The sequence below is a fragment of the Schistocerca americana genome, chromosome 5, assembly GCF_021461395.2.
Source record: "Schistocerca americana isolate TAMUIC-IGC-003095 chromosome 5, iqSchAmer2.1, whole genome shotgun sequence".
Classification (NCBI taxonomy): Eukaryota; Metazoa; Arthropoda; class Insecta; order Orthoptera; family Acrididae; genus Schistocerca; species Schistocerca americana.
Genome location: NC_060123.1, coordinates 204607290 through 204628366, shown reverse-complemented (window position 1 = coordinate 204628366; position 21077 = coordinate 204607290). Strand labels below are relative to the sequence as shown.

Sequence of the window (21077 nt, the reverse complement as noted above, 5' to 3'; positions counted from 1 at the left end):
TGTGGGGACTTCAATGTAGATTCTCTGAAAGAGGGTAATAGGAAAAATGACCTTGAAGTATTACTTGGTTCTTTCAATTTGACACCCGTTATTGATTTTCCTACTCGGGTGGTAAAGGATAGCAGCTCACTGATAGATAACTTCTTTATAGACCAAGATAAGTTTAACCAGATAAATGCTCAGCCTGTTGAGAATGGTCTTTCTGATCATGGTGCACAGCTGGTTACAATATATGACATAGCTCCATTCAGCAATACTAAACAGTCCTCCAAAGTAGTACGTTCAGTCAACGATTTAACAATTGCAAATTTCAGGGAAAGCCTACAGCAGTTAGACTGGGATGAGGTGTACCGTGAACCTGATGCCAATTTAAAATATAATTTATTTCAAGACATTTTTGTAAATGCATTTGAAAACTGCTTCCCCAAGAAAATAGTTAAATATACTCATAAGAAACCTTGTAACAAACCATGGCTTACTAAGGGTATAAAAATATCTTGTAACCGGAAAAGGGAAATGTATCTGACAGCAAGAAAGAGTAGTGACCCAGAAACTATCAAAAATTATAAAAACTACTGTGTTATATTAAGAAAAGTTATTAAAAAATCCAGGAGTATGTGTATCATGTCTGAAATCAGCAACTCTGATAATAAAATTAAAACAATTTGGAATATTATTAAAAGAGAAACAGGTCAACCAAGAGCAGAGGAAGACAGTATTACCATCAAATTGAATGAAAACTTTACGAACAAAAAGTCAGAAGTTGAAAATATTTTTAATAATCATTTTCTAAATGTTATGGATATAGTAGGATCCAGGTGTTCATTAGAAGATGCTAGGCTGTTAATGGAAGAGGCCATACCTATGCAATTTGATACAATTGAAATCTCACCCACTTCTCCCTCTGAAATTAGGAAAATAATAAACTTGCTTAAAAGCAAAAACTCACATGGAATTGATGGCATTTCCAGCAAAATACTAAAAGCTTGTTCTCAACAGATAAGTAAGATTCTCAGCCACCTGTGTAATAGCTCTCTGGAACAGGGCATTTTCCCTGATAGACTGAAATATGCTATTGTTATACCTTTGCATAAAAAGGGGGATAGATCTGATGTCAACAATTACCGTCCAATCTCCCTTCTAACAGCTTTATCCAAAATTTTTGAGAAAGTAATGTATTCAAGAGTAGCTTCACATATCTGTAAAAATGAAATACTAACAAAATGTCAGTTTGGTTTCCAGAAAGGTTTTTCAACAGAAAATGCCATATATGCTTTCACCAGTCAAATTTTGAATGATCTGAATAACCGAACACCTCCCATTGGGATTTTTTGTGATCTCTCAAAGGCTTTTGATTGTGTAAATCATGAAATTCTGCTAGACAAGCTCAAGTATTGTGGCATGAGTGGGACAGTGCACAAATGGTTTAATTCGTACCTAACTGGAAGAGTGCAGAAAGTTGAAATAAGTAGTTCTCGTAACATGCAAAGATCAGCACATTCCTCAAACTGGGGAACTATCAAGAATGGGGTTCCACAAGGGTCAGTCTTGGGTCCTTTGTCGTTCTTATTATATATTAATGACTTGCCATTCTATATTCATGAAGAGGCAAAGTTAGTTCTCTTTGCTGATGATACAAGTATAGTAATCACACCTGAGAAACAAGAATTAACTCATGAAATTGTCAATACTGTCTTTCAGAAAATTACTAAGTGGTTCCTTGTAAACGGACTCTCACTGAATTTTGATAAGACACAGTACATACAGTTCCGTACAGTGAATGGTATGACGCCATTAATAAATATAGACCTTAATCAGAAGCATATAGCTAAGGTAGAATATTCCAAATTTTTAGGTATGTCCATTGATGAGAGATTAAATTGGAAGAAACACATTGATGATCTGCTGAAACGTTTGAGTTCAGCTACTTATGCAATAAGGGTCATTGCAAATTTTGGTGATAAACATCTTAGTAAATTAGCTTACTACGCATATTTTCACTCATTGCTTTCATATGGCATCATATTTTGGGGTAATTCATCACTGAGGAATAAAGTATTTATTGCACAGAAGCGTGTAATCAGAATAATAGCTGGAGTCCACCCAAGATCATCCTGCAGACATTTATTTAAGGATCTAGGGATATTCACAGTAGCTTCTCAGTATATATACTCTCTTATGAAATTTGTTATTAACAACCAAACCCAATTCAAAAGTAATAGCAGTGTGCATAACTACAATACTAGGAGAAAGGACGATCTTCACTATTCAAGATTAAATCTAACTTTGGCACAGAAAGGGGTGAATTATACTGGCACTAAAGTCTTTGGTCACTTACCAAATAGTATCAAAAGTCTGACAGATAACCAACAAGTATTTAAGAAGACATTAAAAGAATTTCTGAATGACAACTCCTTCTACTCCATAGAGGAATTTTTAGATATAAATTAAGAAAAAAATATTAAAACAATAAAAAAAATAAAAATAAAAAACACAAAAAAAGTAGTTATATTAACTTAAGTATGTTGTTAAATTAACCTAATTATGTCATGTATTGGAAAATTCGACTCGTTCCACATCATTACGAAATATCGTATTCATGATCCATGGAACTAGTATTAATCTAATCTAATCTAATCTAATCTAATCTAATCATAGTCATTTCAGAAATGCTTCCACCCTTGGCCCAAAGGCCAATGATCATGCCCTTTAGGGTGTGAGATAAATTACTCAGTTTCAGCATTACAACAATGACTGCACTGTTTATTGCATTCCCCGACACAGTTTATATGCTCTCCAGTGCTAATGCTGCTATCTGTCTGTGTGCGTTTATTGCTCATTGACATTGAACATAGGCAGTGGTCACATTAATGTGACTAGACCATGTAAAACCACTTGGGAATTATGTACAAGCAATACTTTCAGCTGAACTCTGAATGAAAATACCAGAAAAATATTGTTTGTGCTAATTCCACTAACATGTCACAAAAACGTAATTGAAAATATTTTCAGAGACACCAGATGTCTGTCAGGAAATACATGCAGCATTGTCTGTTAGGATATACATACAGCATAAATTAAACAGAGTAGGTGACAGATGACACTCAAAATACTGTGCAGTTGGTGGCAATTGTGGAGGGGAGGGAGGGGGGGGGGGAATGATGTCGTAAGTCTGTTGTCTGGTTTGCCCACCTCCTTGTGTAAGAATAGCGTTTAGTGCATCTGCAGGTCATAGATTTATACCGGTCTGATATGCAATGACTGATGCAAAAGGGTGGTGGAGGAGTCATTCTTCATGTTTGTCAGGATAGCGTTCAGCTATCCCACTTGTATGTTGTGGGTTTGAGGGGTTGATGAGAGACTACAGAAATTCACTGGAGGTGAATGTGGCTGCAACAAGACAGACAACATTCTGAACTTTTTATTGTTCATCAGCTATATCCGATACAGATGTCTACCCTTGATTGACGGTCCCAACGTGGCATCAGTTCATTGTGTTCATGTTCCATGGGCATAGTCAGATGTTGATAACTGGCTCACATGAAGTGACACTGTGTTGTGGTGCATGGCATGGCCAACAGCACTGTGACTATGTGTTGCTGATGCACTAGGTGCTGAGGTGGTGGCCAGCAGTTAACTGAGGCAGCGCAGCATTCCTGCAGTATGTAGTGACTAGGCTTAGCACGGTGAGCAGTGGCTGGGTGAAGGCAGTATAATCTCCTGTACTTTGGACCTTGATGAATGAGTAGTGAGCTGATAATGATGATGGCTGTGAGGTAGAGGCTGGGAGATCCAATAGAGCATTGGATGTCCAGTTACAGTTGCTGGCTTGAGCCTGTCTAATGGCTCGATCAGTGCATATAAATAACACACCAGTGACTGTTTCTCTGGCTGTTTGCTAGTAAAGGCAAACCTGTTCAGGTTACCAAGCTCAAAAATTTCTATGATACTATTGACATATTCCTGTATCTATTGCCACAGTGGTGTGTTGATAAGTCATTATGAGCATCTTGCCACTTGTTAACATAATATGTTATGCGTTTTCATCAGCCACGTGTCTTTGGGATGGTAATTACAACACTGTCCTGATTTTCCTTGGCACCGTGGTACTCTATCCATACTGCAATGTAGATTCGGTACCCAAATTTACATTGGTGTTGTGCTGTTGAGAGCTAGGTAGAACAGGCTCTCAGATATGACAAGTGTGTCTATATTTGTACAGTTCTAGTCACTGGGTTCGTCTGAAAACTGCACAAGTCCTTCAAACAGACACTAGGATAGCTGATCTCTATAACTACACTTTGATTCCAGTTGTTACCGATGATCGTGCTTTACTTGATTGGGTTCACTTTTATGTAATTCATGCACTGTCTTCTAGGTTCTCTCAATGAGGCTCCAGGCAAATCTAGTCCAAGAAACACTTACAATCTATGACATTCACTGTCCATTTGGCAGCAGGGTTAAAGCACTTTGTAGGGATGGAGTCTTGGAATTCTGTGTGGTTTACTACAAATTCCCATAGTACCCACTTGATCTATCTACAGTTGCAGAAAATTGCAGAATTACATACTCACTCATATCACTCATCCACAACAAAATATTTGTGCTATTCCCCATGCTACACATCATCCTATTAACCCATTACATTTCATCACACTACATTGTGAAATCTGATACTTAAAGTACAAACACAATAATTTGTTAGGAACAACACAGACATAAGCAGATCACAAAAAGAGTCTGCGATAAAGCCACTGCTGTCACATTAGTTATTGTAGCTCCTGGAAAAATATAGCTTTAATCTTAAAATTCACCTCTCATACTAGAGAGGCCTTTTGAGGTTAACAAGCTCCTTAAACCCTGTGATATGACTATTCCTTTAATGATAGGGGGTCTACCAGCTACAACCTGTGCAACTATATTTCAACTCCTGTTACTCAAATAATAGCTTCTCCTTATCATATTTGCCTGAAATCCAATACCCTCTCCTATTATGTCTCCCATTATTTCTTACACTGATCCCAACAACAGTCTTGGGCAGATCCTGTTTTATCATTCCAACTGACCTTCCGCCAATAGAAGCAAAAGTGGTACAGCACAAGAACAGAAAGGAAGAGGAAAGCTCCATACAACTAAGGCCCTCTGTAGATGTCTACTAGCATACATCTCAAAAGGAGGAGGAGGAGATTAATGTTTAATGTCCCGTTGACAACGAGGTCATTAGAGATGGAGTACAAGCACAGATTAGAGAAGGATAGGGAAGGAAATCAGCTGTGCCCTGTCAAAGGAACCACCCCAGCATTTGCCTGAAATGATTTAGGGAAATCGCGGAAAACCTAAATCAGGATGGCCAGATGCATGTTTGAACTGTCGCGAGTTCAGTGTGCTAGCCACTGCGCCACCTCGCTCAGTGATCCCTGAAGGGCTCTTAAATTTATAATTAAATTTATAAATTACATTATGTATACACTCACCTATTATTTATATGACTGACTCCTACTTACACTTGCCTACCCTGTCATTCGCCCCCCCCCCCCTCCTCCCCCCCCCCCCTCCTCCAGCACACAATCACCTTCATTCCTGACGTAAATGTGATATATCAGTAGTACAGACATAGGAGGACAGAGACAATCCACACACAAGGAATGCATGATCAGTAGCAAAACACACCTGCTGCTGCTGCTTACTCATGATGACACTGACCCCCCTGCTGACCCCAAAATGTAACAGTCTGGGTGTGCAATGACTGCAGTGAAGGAACTGTGGGGAAGCTGTTCTTTAGATTTGTCAGAATGGCTTTCAGCTCTCTCGCCTGAGTATTGTGGGCTCAGTGGTGTGAAGAGGGATTACAGGAATCCTTTGGAGGTGCAGGTGGCTGAAGCAAGACTGACAGTGTTCAGGAGAACTTGTTATTGTTCATCAACTAGATCAGATACAGATGGATGCCTTTGTCCAGCAGTCGCAGCCTGGCATCAATCCAGGGCATCCTGCAGGTGTAGTCAGGTGTCTGTCTCTGGCTCACGTGAAGTAACCTACGATGTGACATGTGGCAAGGGCAGCAGCATCGTGGCTCTGCGGAGCGACAAATTATATCCCAAGTAAACAGCTGGTGGTCAGGTGAGGCCAACAGCATTCTTGCAGGCCATATCAACTGGCTTAGCACAGCCGGTGATTGCTGGACAAAGGCAGCAATGGGAATGTGGAGTAGCTGGCACCCCAAACTTGGGGCCACCACATTTGAATGGCAGGCTGACAATGATTTCAGCTGTCTGATGGATGCTGGGAGGGCTGCTGGTGTGGTTGCCGTCTGATTATGGTCACCAGCTCCAACCTACTAGTGGCTTGACCAGCATATGTAAGTAATGCCCCAGTAACTGTTTGGCTGCCTGGCAATGAAGGCATGCACTGTCAGCTGACTCAATGCTGTCTTGACATAATGTGTGGTGTGATTTACAGGTGGGTTGTATCATCAGTCACGTGTCTTTGGGACTGTAATTGGAACACTGTGACCTGAATTTCCTTGTTGTTGCAGGACTCCTTCTGTAACACAACAGATAACACAATATTAAATTTTTACTTCAGCTTTTTATGATTTACATGAGACAGTCATGTAACCACCACATGTGGTGCCTTGTGAACTCAAACACAATCCATGTAGAAGAAGATACTGATGGGACAGATGACTGATCCATCCTACACAAGGTCTTCAGAAAGACCCCAACCCACCTATTGCACCTCTCAACGTGTTGGAGGGTGTGATGTGTTGCACATCAAACCTCATCTCACCAGGTCTTAATGCGGCCAACAGCATTGGTGATGGGAGCTAAAAGTTCCTCATGTGTATGCATATTTGTAACGTATACATCTCTCTTTAACCAGCTTCGTAAATAGAAGTCTAGTGGGGTTAGGTTGGGTGATATGGCATGCCAGTTAATGGGTCTGCCTTAGCCAATCCATTATTGAGGAAATGTGTTATCCAGATAATGGTATACCTGTCAGGTACAGTGAATTGTTGATCCACCATGTTACATGTACATATGCAATCATTACTGTAATATTATCTCTTCCTAAAGTATAGGTTGGTCTTTTATCAGGAAATGTGAGTTTGCTGCGGCTTTCATGCGATTTGGTAGGTACACGGGCTCTGTCACTAGGTCATACCACACCAGTCATTCACTCAGAACCTAACTTGGAATCTTGTCTTCCTAGTGTCATGTGGGTTCTCCATCACCAGTGTATGAGAATTGGAGGTGTTCATGATACTATTGCATATAAATGTAGCCTCATGTGTAAATAAAGTGTATTGTATGGTTTCTCTGTGTACAGCCAACCATTCACAAAATTGTTGTCTGCTTCCTGAATCGCATGGATGCAAATGTTGCACAAGCTGCACATGGAATGGGTACAACCCTTGGAATGTAGTGTACACCACACTTGCATTTCTGGAATATTGAGCTGATGGCTAATCCGCCGTGTATTGGTGGTAGGCCTCTGTTGTACTATTGCAATAGTGTCTTCCCTTTCCTCAACTGACTGGATGGCCTCATATTCTAATGTTGTGTGCACACTGGATGGATTCATGTTATGTTCGAAAAACCACGGGGAAGTACCCTGGCCCAGGGGGTCCATTGATGAGGGAAACATCTCTGGTATTCTGTCACAGATCATGAGCACTGCCATTATAGTAGCTATACACAAACAACAGGTCTGCATAAGACATTGGTTTTGCTCAATTAAACAACATTTGAGCACAACACACACATGGCATCATGGCTGCTAACTGATCCATCTCATGATTGAACACTGGGTACACTTGCAGATGTTGCCTCAGTGCAACGTTACAGTACTGCCATCTATAGGAGAACCCCCACATCTGTTGTAGGATGGATCAGTCATCTGTCCCACCATTATTCTGTCCACCACAGCACCTGCACAGGATTTCAGTAAGTAATATTCGCACTTGTCTTCATAATATTCATTCATGGATGTGTGTAGTGTTCAACCTGTTCCCTCGCCAGTTCCATGACAGTGGAAAATTGGACACATGTTTGTAGGACTTTTTTAGTTTTTCACATGTAGAATCACCTCACAAGTTATGTGGAATTCCTTCTGAATCACCATGTATGTATGAAAACTTGTCACAAAAAATTTACCCTTCTAAATTGCTGTTCTTCCAAGTAATTAAATAAGGTTATTGTAATGTCTTAAAAGTTTAGAAGTAGGAAACATGCCATGGTAACTTGTATACTTGCCTGGAAAAGGCTTAAGCTGCCAACAGTTGTTGATTGTGATTGTTCTTCGTTCTGCTTCATGGCAAAAGTCTTCAATTTGTTAGTTATATACATGATGTTGAACAGGTTTTATACTTTTCAAATTAATTTTGATGTCAATGTTTGGTAATATTTTCTTTTACTACCAGTTTTAACTTTGAGCATCTCACATAGTGATCACAACCTCTGGTTTTCAACAACTTAAAACTCACAACTGCACAAATTGCTTTGGCTGAACACCAGCCCTTATATACAGTCATGACAAATGTATTATTTTTTTACTATTACAATTTCAATGTTTCACTAGTTACAATGAAAATAAGTTGTTTCAAATACATTGAAAAATGACAACATATTCAGGAGGAAGAAATAACAGATTTTTAAATGAAATGTTTTATAAAGCAAAAATCTTTCATATAATAAATTTTGTGAAGTAAATCCTTTTAATAATTAATATACAAATATGTAAGATTACATCAAAAACAAATTGACTTTCTAATTACCTAGAATCCCTAACTTTTATCATTTTATACAAAGAATTGTGTCAAATTTACAAATAATTTTGTAGTATGAACCCACTTATCAGAATGATGTCCCCACTGGCCGGGATACTTGCACTGATTCACTTGAGAAGGTTCTCATAAAGCCATTGCGTCCTCTCCTCATGCAAGCTGGCCATCAACTTTTGGAACTGGTCCTTGATATCCTGGATATTGGTACTGGGGTGGATTTGACTTCTGAGCTGGTCCCACACGTTTTATTGGGCATAGATCTTGGAGGTCTTGTTGGCCATGGGAGTACCTTATCATTATGCAGAGAGTTTGAAGAGAGACAGGCTATGTGTGGAGGAGCATTGTCCTGTTGAAAAATTGCGCCACAGTACTCTTAAAAACACATGATGATGCATATTATCAATGATCTACTGTGGTGCCATCAGAGTTCCCTCAATCACAACCAGCCACAATGTGAAGTTATACCCGACCACTCCCCACACCTCCATGCGAGGAGTAACACTGCTGGGCCTCTCGAAAACATTGGAAGAGTGGGACCATTCTGTGTATCACCACCATTCTTGCCATTCAGATTAGTGCAGACACGCAGTTCATCACTGAACACAATGTTGACACCATTCATCAGCAGTCCAAGCTTCCTGATCATGGCACCACTTCCAATAGTGATTTGATTATCCATAACTCTGGATGTTCATATAGTTTTCCTGTCATTGGGTGCAATTTTGCCGTATATATATATATATATATATATATATATATATATATATATATATATATATATATATAATGGAAGGAAACATTCCACTCGCACACACACACACACACACACACACACACACACATATCCATCCACACATATACAGACACAAGCAGACATATTTAAAGGCAAAGAGTTTGGGCAGAGATCTCTGCCCAAACTCTTTGTCTTTAAATATGTCTGCTTGTGTCTGTATATGTGTGGATGGATATGTGTGTGTGTGTGTGTGTGTGTGTGTGTGTGTGTGTGTGTATACCCGTCCTTTTTTCCCCCTAAGGTAAGTCTTTCCACTCCCGGGATTGGAATGACTCCTTACCCTCTCCCTTAAAACCCACATCCTTTCGTCTTTCCCTCTCCTTCCCTCTTTCCTGATGAGGCAACAGTTTGTTGCGAAAGCTTGAATTTTGTGTGTATGTTTGTGTTTGTTTGTGTGTCTATCGACCTGCCAGCGCTTTCGTTCGGTAAGTCAGCTCATCTTTGTTTTTATATATAATTTTTCTCACGTGGAATGTTTCCTTCTACACACATGGTATATATATATATATATATATATATATATATATATATATATATATATATATATATATATATATATATATATATATAAAAACAAAGATTCTTGGCCCAAACATTTACTCTTTCGTTAGCATTAACACGTCTCCTGTTTCTTGTATATAATGAAAATGGTTTATCAGTATGTACCACACCAGTTCCATAGTTCCTATCACCTTGTACACCAATAGAAAAGGTGCGATAGGCTATAATATCTCTGTCATAGTAAGATTCCAATCCTTGTAGTGCTTTATCACTACCACGTACTACAGCAAGTGTTAACCATGAATTACCAGGAACAAGTTCAGTAGTGGTACATGAAAAATTAATCTTGCATCCAACAAATGTTATTGCACCAGTCAGTAGCTCCTCTTGAGAAACATTATTCGGAACAAAATTAAAAGTATCCACTGTCTTGTAGACTGGAAGTCTGCTCCTCCTGTATCTTCTGCGACGGTACGGCATGGCTGTGTGATTCGTGCGGCTGCCTCGAGTCGACTGAGCATGCTGCTGCCTCAGAACAGGATGTACTTCCTGCCCCCCACCCGTGCGCACAGCGCCAGTGCGCCTTATCAGTCCCGATTGCGCAACAGCCAACTTGATTTTCCAGCAACACGGGCCTAGTAAATCTAGGGCCCATGTTGCCCGGCTGCCTCGCTCAGCGGCTAAGTCCCCTTCAAGGTCACCCGCCTTACACAGCAGCATAAGGCTAAGTCACACAGCCATAAAATAAGGCTGTGTGACTTAGCCTTATGCTGCTGTGTAAGGCGGGTGACCTTGAAGGGGACTTAGCCGCTGAGCGAGGCAGCCGGGCAACACGGGCCCTAGATTTACTAGGCCCGTGTTGCTGGAAAATCAAACTGTGGGTTGTGCAATCGGGACTAATAAGGCGCGCTGGCGCAGTGCGCGCCTGGTGGGGGGCAGGAAGTACATCCTGTTCTGAGGCAGCAGCATGCTCAGTCGACTCGAGGCAGCCGCACGGAGCACACAGCCATGCCGTACCATAGAAGAGGATATAGAAGAAGGAGCAGACTTCCAGTGTACAAGACAGTGGACACTTTCAGTTTTGTTCCTAATAATGTATCTCAAGAGGAGCTACTTACTGGTCCTATCACATTTGTTGGATGCAAGATTAACTTCTCATGTACTACGACAGAACTTGTTCCTGGTAACTCATGGTTAACACTTGCTATAGTACGAGGTAGTGATAAAGCACTACAAGGATTGGAATCGTACTATGACAGAGACATTATCTCTTATCGCACCTTTTCTAATGGTGTACAAGGTGATAGGAATTATGGAACAGGTGTTGTACATACTGATAAACCATTTTCATTATATACAAGAAACAGGAGACGTGTTAATGCTAATGAAAGAATTATTGTTTGGGCAAAGATTGATGGTACTTTTATACTTGTTATGATTCTTCTCGTGTTATGGTACTTTTCTTATCTTATTTAATTTCTTATCAGTAATTGTTATCTTGTTTATTGTTATTAAAGAAGACTACACATTGATCTTGCCAAAAGTCGAGTGTCTATATGTTCACGTAATGTGAGAATACACTTTAAGACTGGTTTGCAAATAACTAACAGCAAATGCTCTAAAAGCAAGACTATGTTGTTTGTTATTATTTTATTACGCAATTTTAAATGCAGACAAAACATGTATTACTATTCATATTTTTAATTTTTATAATATGGATTTGTAACTGACATGACCAATATGACAGGATGTCTAGAGGCTGAATATTGCCAACATATTACATATGTTATCAACAACTGCCATTCTTAAAAATATTTAAAGAATGTATATTCACAAGAAATGCTTAATAAATTAAACCTGATGTGTAATATAAAACTGGATGTGATGCTTGCATTGTATTGACTCATAGGAAGGTTCAATAAAAAATAGCATGTCTTATATTATTGTTCCCTGGCACTAATTGCATCAGAGCAATTTTAGAGTTGATTGTGTACAGATGCATGAAGCTGTTTGAAATATGGAACAATGTAAATGATCTTTAGCTGTGTGTGTTATTCTTGTGTTTTGAATTTGTGAATGTGAATGTGGATCAGGTCAACACAATTGTCAATAAAGTCACATTTTTTTGTATAATGAGAACTATTTGCTTCACGCCTTTTCACTAAATACCCTGGACATAACAACTGATGTTATAACTGCACCTACAGAAGAGACTCGAGCCGCTAACGCCATCTGGAAGTTAAGCAAAACTTTTAATAGAATGTGTCATGTTACATTCCTTAAGATTGTAAGTACATTCCCATAAAAGTGGTACACATTATTTCACAATGTTGTGAAGAAAAAGAACAGTTTTCTGTTTGCTAGATCAAGGGAGGGGCATTACACCATGCAGTGCTACATTGAGCCACTGCCATATCCAAATGCCCTACAAATCTAGATATTGCATGATTCAGCCAGATGACCAAATGTAGACCCACAATGAGGTCCCTTTCAAACTCTGTCAGGCACTGATAACAATTCTGTCTAACATGAGTGCTTGACAGCTCCGTGTCTTTCACAGTGATCATTCAGCATCCAAAGCTGTTCACACCCTTTGTATACTCTACTAGGTGTGGTAATAATACTAAACACAGAGAACACAAATGCTCTCTGGTGACCATTCTACCTGTCACAGATAATTGCAGCTCTTAATAATTTGAATACCCATTGATGTTGTGTATGCGTACAAAGCTACATTAACATCTGACCATGTCTTTTGGATGCTTCACAGTTTTGTTGGGCAGTATATTTGTTCATGCAATGAAGTTACAGTGTATCGGTGCTGTTTATTAAAATGACATATCGTATACTTCAGTTGGTGATTCTGGGTGTGTTACATTATACTGCTCATAGGGGTAGCCCAGCCTATTTCTTTCACCAGTTGGATGGAAGTTGCAGACATTATTTGCAGGGGATATCTATGCTATGAAATTCATCTGGTTGAATGCAGCAACCAAATCATTTGATGCAATGGAGAAACACTCTGCTGCTAGGCTAGCATATTACAGTCATTGTGTACTGTTTTTTTTTTATATTGTAAGTGCATTGTAAGAGAATAAAGCAGAAGAATGGATCGGTTGGTAGGACATGTTTTGAGGCATCAAATTTAGCATTGGAGGGCAGAGTGGAGGGTAAAAATCGTAGAGGGAGACCAAGAGATCAATACACTAAGCAGATTCAGAAGGATGTAGGTTGCAGTAGGTACTGGGAGATGAAGAAGCTTGCACAGGATAGAGTAGCATGGAGAGCTGCATCAAACCAGTCTCAGGACTGAAGACCACAACAACAACAACAACAAAGCAGAAATTGTATTTTATTACCAGCAATTAAAATAGGAGGCAGCATTAATTAATTAACTAATCAATAATTCATTCATTCAGTGTCAGCATTTTGTACACCTAACCGTAAGATAGAACCCTCAAGGATGTGGAATTAGTTAATTGTGCTTGGTCATCTAGTATTCAACACATTTTAGCGTCCACAACTTACTCTCATCCAGCTGCTCTGTTGTATTCTGAGATGATGATGTTGTCCACAGTGTTTGCAGATATGTGGCAGGCTTTAGCATCGGATGTCCAGACTGTTTCAAAAGAAATTGTGGAGCAGTGCCAGGGGCGACAATCTGGAAAACAGGTGTACATGTCCTTACCAAGACCAGGGGTGAGTCTTATTACTTCAGCTGATTACTTTAGATTAGAAATGCGTGGCTTTGTACTGTGTAACAGACTCTGTAGTTACAGCAAGAGATATTCTGATGGTGTCATTTAGTATTATTCCTTGCAGTTTTCTTTTACCTTTCGTATATTTCACTCTAACTCTCCTTCTCATCACATATTTTTACCTTATACTTGCCAGACTATTCTTGACTGTGTTAATGCTATTGCATATATCCATCCCAGTGTCTTCTTAGCCATTACCAGTCTGTATCATTATCTTATTGGAAGCATGAAACTGTCTAACATGTTGGCACCAGTGTAAAATACTCTCTTCATTAACATGTGCATTTTTATTTGTCACTTAAATAAGTATGACACTGTGCACTAGTATTCTGCCATGATCACATGCTTATATATACATAATATAATATTAAACATTAGCAGGTCATCAATTTTGTTGACTGCAGTCCTTTTGCTCTTTCTAATGCTTAGTCTATTTGAACTTATAATGTTTCCCCCTGATCATAACTAACATAGTGTGTAAATAATAAAATGAATTAGTGCTTGCTTGGGTAACTACATGAATTCAAATAATATATTTACATGTGGCACAAGTACATTAGCTTCTTATGACAAATGGGACACATGCATCCCTCTCCCCACTGCAAAATTTCAGAAATGTTTACAATGGGGTGGCTTCATTTGTCTAAAGATTCTTAAAAGATGGTGATATATTGGTAAACAACTGTTAATTCATCAACAACAAAAAATACTAATAGCCTACAAATAAATTAATGTTGTTGCATTAGGTATGCTTGTGAGTAATCAGTTAGAAATGAGTACTTCAAAAATAATTCTGGGCATCTATTTACTGTTTTATTTCTTATAATTTTTCAGTCATGTATTGTACAATAAAATGTAAATAAGTTCATAATAAAACTCAATTTTACCGTCTTTGTGGATTGTTTTGATATTATTGTTAGTATCAGTGAAATGATGGCATGTATGCTTGGTATGAGTAGCAATTGGTTATTTAATGTATGTGTTTGTCATTCAGCTGTTGCCGTGTTCTGTATGACATGCAGGGAAATCCCATCCAGTCAGACCTAAACAAATAGTTTTGTATGCAATGCAAAATGTTTCTTATATGCATGAGGTTTGCATCCATCTATTTACCCCAAGTCTTTCTCACAACTCATTTCATGTGATTAATGAAAGATGCTCACAACCTCAGAATTCGATATGTGACAAAATAAGTAAATAAAGAAATTTAGTGTTCCTGGCAGTTAACATATGCAGCTAAAGTTAATTTTTAATTTTTGGGTTCAAATAAATACTGTCAACATTCATAGTATATCCATTAATAAAAGGTATGTAGCTGGTTTGGTAGCAAAAGTTGAAAGAACTTTGCTAATACTTATACCACATAGTTCTAAAAAAAAATGTTAAATAAGAAGCTATGTCACAAGCAAGTAAATTATAAAATTTCTTGGAAAGCTATGCTTGGATTAGAGTTCTTGATGTAATAAATTATTTTATTTATTAGATTCATGTAATGACCACCAGTAACTTATATCACTAGTTAAACAACCTAAGAAACTAAACTACTAAACAACTGAAATAAATATAGAAGCACTCGCAGTCAAGATGATCTGGAGTAAAGTGTTTAAATTGAAGTAATAATTACATTGAAGGAAATAAAATGTTAAAAATGAAATTGAACACAATAATTAACTACAATTTCACTCCAAAATTGTCATAGATATAACAGTGTAGTAAACACAATACAAGTTTGGATAAATCATGTCAGCTGCCTGATTTCTATCTGAAGATTATGATGTACATAATTTTTTTGATATTTTTCTTCTGGGTCATTGTTTTACATTTTTCTATAATATTAAATTAAAGTTAAATTACTATTTGTCTTTCACTGGTCATAAAATGTGTGGAAATCGTCACAAATGTGCTACTGTTCATTAAAAGTGGGATCTCATAAAGGCAGTATGCAACACATGTAAAATTGGCTTCAAGTGTACTACATGCTTAACCCTTTGCACTCCGTAATGCAGACACAGGGTGTTTCTATGTGCTCTTATTTAAATCATTGCTGCCTGGGCGGTGAGTGCACCACAGGGAATTGTGTGAGTCCCTTTGTGGAAACAATGAGGTCACCGACCAACAATAATGGTATATATTAAAACAAAAATTGCACTTTCATTCAAATATATTTATGTAAGCATTCAATACAAGACTTTTCATTGTATATTTTTTGAAGCTCTTCAGGGTGGATTGTTTCCATCATCGCTTCACTTGAAATTGTGACAAATGAGTCACTTCCATTGTCAAAATCATTATTATCAAAATCATTGTCACACTCATTTTCACATAGAACTCCCTCTTAAAGCTCTACTGTCTCTTCCTCAGAAAGGAAGATGCATGAGTAACTAGCCATTTTTATCCCACTAACTTAAATGTACAAATTACCATCAAGTTAACACAGGCATCCCTAGATACCAGCATTATGCAGCATTGATGCCCAGTACACTCAGATTCGAAATCGGAGCATGTGAGAGCTATAAGAAATTATGTCGTATGAGGTTTAGTATAGGAGTGGAAAACAAAATTCGCTATGTCGAGCACCACTCACCATTGGAGTGGAAAGGGTTAAATATGTCAATGATTAGCATTTCAGCCCAACCTCTCAAAGTAGGTTGGAGTAAATCCATCAACAGTCTGAAAAATTACACAGCAGGAACCATATTCGGAAACTGCATGTGAATTTTGGTTGTTTGTGAGAATATCATGTCATGCCTTGAGTAAGATGTGTAACATTTACCAACCTGTTCTAGAATTCGACAACAATGGGATGGTGGCCTATCAAATCACTGTTTATTCTTCTGTGATATTGATTTGGATGGGCTCCTGTGACTGGTGGGCTTAGGAGGGTGATATCTGCTGGATTTAGGATCTCAAAGGCCCCACACAACTAGCACACAAAAGGAATGATGTGTTGTTCACTTAACTGTGAAGCAACATACAGCAAAATCTCTTATCTGTGGAGATCAGCGTATCACTGTTGTGAGAGATGTGACAAACATTGTCCTGAACATACCAGTGGCTATTTCACAATCAATCAGATGAAATCAGAAATAACTTGTGAGGCAATATAGATTAATTTCCTTTCCACTTCCGATATGCGTAAGTTGTAGTTTCTCTATTTTTTAATGTAGAAAAGAGCATAACGATTTCAAATAATGATGTACAATGACCACAGTGGATGAGGTACCAATACCAGGTGGCTAATACATAAGTGGATATTTTTTGAATTGCAATAATAGTGTGGAACCAGAATGCTACTATTATAGATGCTGTTTTGCTGTGTATAACAGTATGCCTATTTCAACTCTTTGGCCATCCTCAGGCTATCTGCATGCAAGTACATTTTGTTAACAGTTGCAAAATTATAACTAATTACAATTTTGTTTAATTGTATGGTGTTGCTTACATCTGTATTCCATTGTGACACTGTCTCTGTATTATAATCTTATTGCTCATAAGGAATGATAATTGCACCCTAATTTTACTTGCTAATCATTGCTAATCATTTGCTTTACTTATGATTGCTGTTCTTGGAAAATATCTGTCGATGGTACACAGGCTGAATCACCTAAAAATTGCACCACAGATATTGCAGAAATGGAGCACACTATTGATGTGCGATTTTCACAGAATGGTTTCATATTCAGGGGCTTGTATTGTTAGCCAATAAGCAGCGTCTAATAATTCTTAGTGTACTTTTTGTTCAAACATACGTTTTTTAAATGGAACAATGCCTATTGTCAGTGCTGTTTGTTGCAGAATCCTAGTGTGATTCATTTATGAGATATTGTATTTTAAAAAATCTCCACACCAGCACTTCTGTGTGCCATTTAACCTGCATAGTTGTAAAGTATGATGATGTTAAGTTTGCTTACATGTTCCTAGAATTCATTGCGACTTGCTGGGCAATCTGTGTGGCAGTCCAAGCAGTAGATTGTGAGTGGACAATGGGATTTACCGATGCAGAAAAATCTGACATGCTCATGGTTTATGGAGAGTGTATGAAGAATGAAGTTCGGTCTTATACGGTGTGTGCGGCAAGATATCCCAATAGATGTCAACCATTGTGGCAATTATTTATCAACCTCTGCACCCAGTTACAGGAAAGTGATAGTGTAACACCTAGATAACATAACAGGAGGAAACAAGTGATGACAGAAGAGGAGAAAAGTAATGTTCTTGCTGCTGTTGCAGTTGATCTGCATGTTAGCTCCCATGCAATAACACAAGGAAGTGGCATAATTCAGGCAAGTGTCCTATGAGTTCTCCATCAGCATAGGGTCCATCTTTATCCCATCTCTCTCCATCAAGAACTGCGTTGAATATATTATGAGAATCGTGTTAACTTCTGTACATGGGCATCAACACAGAATACTCAAGATATATTATGTATCTTGTTTAGAGATGTAGCCACATTTACCAATCATGCCAGGTAAACTGCTGAAACATGCACTATTGGTCTGAAGACAATCCCGCAGGTGGAACGTCAGTGTCAGTGGAGTATAAATGTGCTGCGTGGGATAGTGAAACATCAGCTCATAGGCCCATTTTTCGTAGACAGAACACTGAATGTACACAAGTATGGGAGCCTCCTAAAAGACCATCCTGCATGGATGTTAGAATACATTCATTTGCAGATTAGGAGGAACCTGTGGTACTAACATGATTACTGTCCAGCCCACAGTGCATGAAGTACTACAACATGTCTTCACTAATTGTTTCCAAATCATTGGATTGGATGCAGAGGACCAGCTTGGCCGATCTATTCCCCAGATTTGATGCCTGTAGACTTTTTTTCTGTGAGGAAAGCTGTCTACAAGGTCATACCAATTGCACCCGATGAGATACAGCAATGAACATCCCTGCTGACATGCTAGCATGTGTGCAGCAGTCATTGTGCAGCAGTCATTTCATACCAGACTGGAAGTGTGTATTGTCACTGCTGGTGGTCATTTTGAGCAAAACCTGTGATGGTCAGTTGTCTTGTCACTGGTTAGAATCCACATATCTAGTGCATGCACTTATATTGTTTTTTAGTTAGTGCTATCTCAGCTATTGTACAAGTGTCAGCATGGGAATTTTTCAAAATACAATGTCTCATAAACGACTCACACTGGAATCCTGCAACAGACACCACTGACATTTAGTTTGTTAATGTCAATAGGCATTGCTCAATTTAAAAAGATGTATGTTTGCACAAAAAGTACACTTTCTAAGTATTACTATAATCTACTTATTGACTAACAATAAGAGCCCTGATTACCAATCCATTGTGTGAAAATTGCACATCAATAGCACTCTCCATTTTGGCAATATTTGTGGGGCATGTTTTAGGTGATTCATCCTGTATACTGTTGTGGTTTTGTGAGTAAATCCAGCAATGCTGTATGGTTGCAGTTTGTTCATTTATTTGTCTGTGTATCGTAATGGTCTAGGTCATAGGAGTATAATCTTTGCTATGTTTTTGTAATGTATCTTTGTTTTTATTTGTTTTGTGGGTATTTCTTTTGTTACTTTTGTCATTAAGGATCTTAATGTGTTTAGGTTTATTGCAGTTTTCATATTGTTTTCTCACTGTGCTTGAACTGAAGTCATTTTGTTGAGCTACATAAGTAAAGATTTCCAACTTTTTTTGTACACCTCTATGTTCTAAAGGTAGATTTATTAGTCTTTTAATCATTGTGTTAAAATGTGTGTTCATATGTTTTTGGGTGGTAAGAGATTGCATTAACATTATTGCCTGACACAGCGTGTTTCTGTAGATTTCAGATTTGTTCTCATTATTACTATTTTTGATTGACAGGTCCAAAAAATTTATTGTTTCATTGATTTCAGATTGAATTGTGAATTAGATTTTAGTGTGTAGTTCATTCAGCATTTTATGTAACTGTTGTTAGTCAGTGTTGGATGCGTCTATTAGTAGAAGAATGTCATCCGTGAACCAGAAATAGTGTGTGATTTTCATTGTTAGTGGCTTGGTTAGACTGAAGAATTTTAGCTCTAACGTGTTTAGCAAGACTTCAGCCATGGTTCCTGCTGTGCTATGTCCCGTTCAACACCACCCTCTTGGGTGTATATATCATTGTTAATTCAAAGTAATATTGTTTTAGTACCAGTTTTAGTAGATTTATGATCACCTGTCTTTCTGTCATAGGTAGCTTCCTACATAGTAATATGTTTTCTTTTGTGGTGGTTATTGTTTCTTGGTTTGGTATCTTTTTGTAGAAATTAGTAATGTTAAAGGACATGAATTTACCATTCTTTGGAATTTTTATGTCTTTTATTTGATTGGCTAGTGTTCTTGAATTTTTTGTTGTGTATTGTTTAATATATGTGTAATATTTTTTGAGACAGTTGCTCACCTTTTTACTAATCAGATATGTGGGACTATCAATAGAGTTTACTACAAGACATACCGATATTAAATTTTCGAGTATCTTTGGTTTTCCGTGTAGTTGGGGTGTTTTTGGATTCATGTTTATATATGCTCTTTTTTTCAAAATTAGTTATTAGAGTGTCATAGCTTTTTATTACTTTTGTAGTTTCTGCTGTGTAATTGTTTGTGGGGTCTGTATTCAGTTTGGTCAGCAGTCTTTATAACAATAAGGGTGCACAATGCTGCAACAAAAATTTTTGATCACTGATCTGGTGATATAACATTTCTAACAATGGGAGCTACAGATAGGAATATCAACAATATACTAAAAGACAGATTGCTACTTATCATAAAGAAGACATGCCAAATTGCAGAGAGGCACAATTAAAAGACACTCACATATAGCATTTGGCCACAGCCTGCGTCAGTAAAACACACACACACACACACACACACACACACACACACACACACAAACAAAACCCTATGCACACACAACCACTAACTCCAGCATCTTGGTCGGAATGCCGGCCCGATTTGCTGGAGTTGGTGTTTTTTTGTGTGTGTGTGTGTGTGTGTGTGTGTGTGTGTGGTTTTACTGACAAAGGCTGTGGCTGACAGCTATATGTAAGTGTCTTTTAATTGTGCCTATCTGCAACTTGTGTAGAAGAATTTCTGTTACTATAATATTGTGTAAAATGACTCATTCCACATCACTGCAATCTGTCGTGCAAATTTATCCCTGAAACATGTAAGTAACTAAGAAATGTGGTTTGCTATAAAGAATGTCCTATACACCGTTAATATAGTCATTTTTGTTTATTACCAGTA

General features: G+C 38.0%; 1 protein-coding gene across 1 annotated transcript in view; it reads left to right on the top strand.

Annotated features, from left to right (window-relative positions):
- The window catches only part of LOC124616098 (alpha-catulin), a 185853-nt gene that overhangs the window by 97313 nt on the left and 67463 nt on the right, over positions 1 to 21077 (top strand). The window contains exon 6 of the mRNA XM_047144355.1: positions 13654 to 13775. Within this exon, the coding sequence (XP_047000311.1) occupies positions 13654 to 13775 (122 nt within the window). The remainder of the gene's footprint in view (positions 1 to 13653; positions 13776 to 21077) is intronic.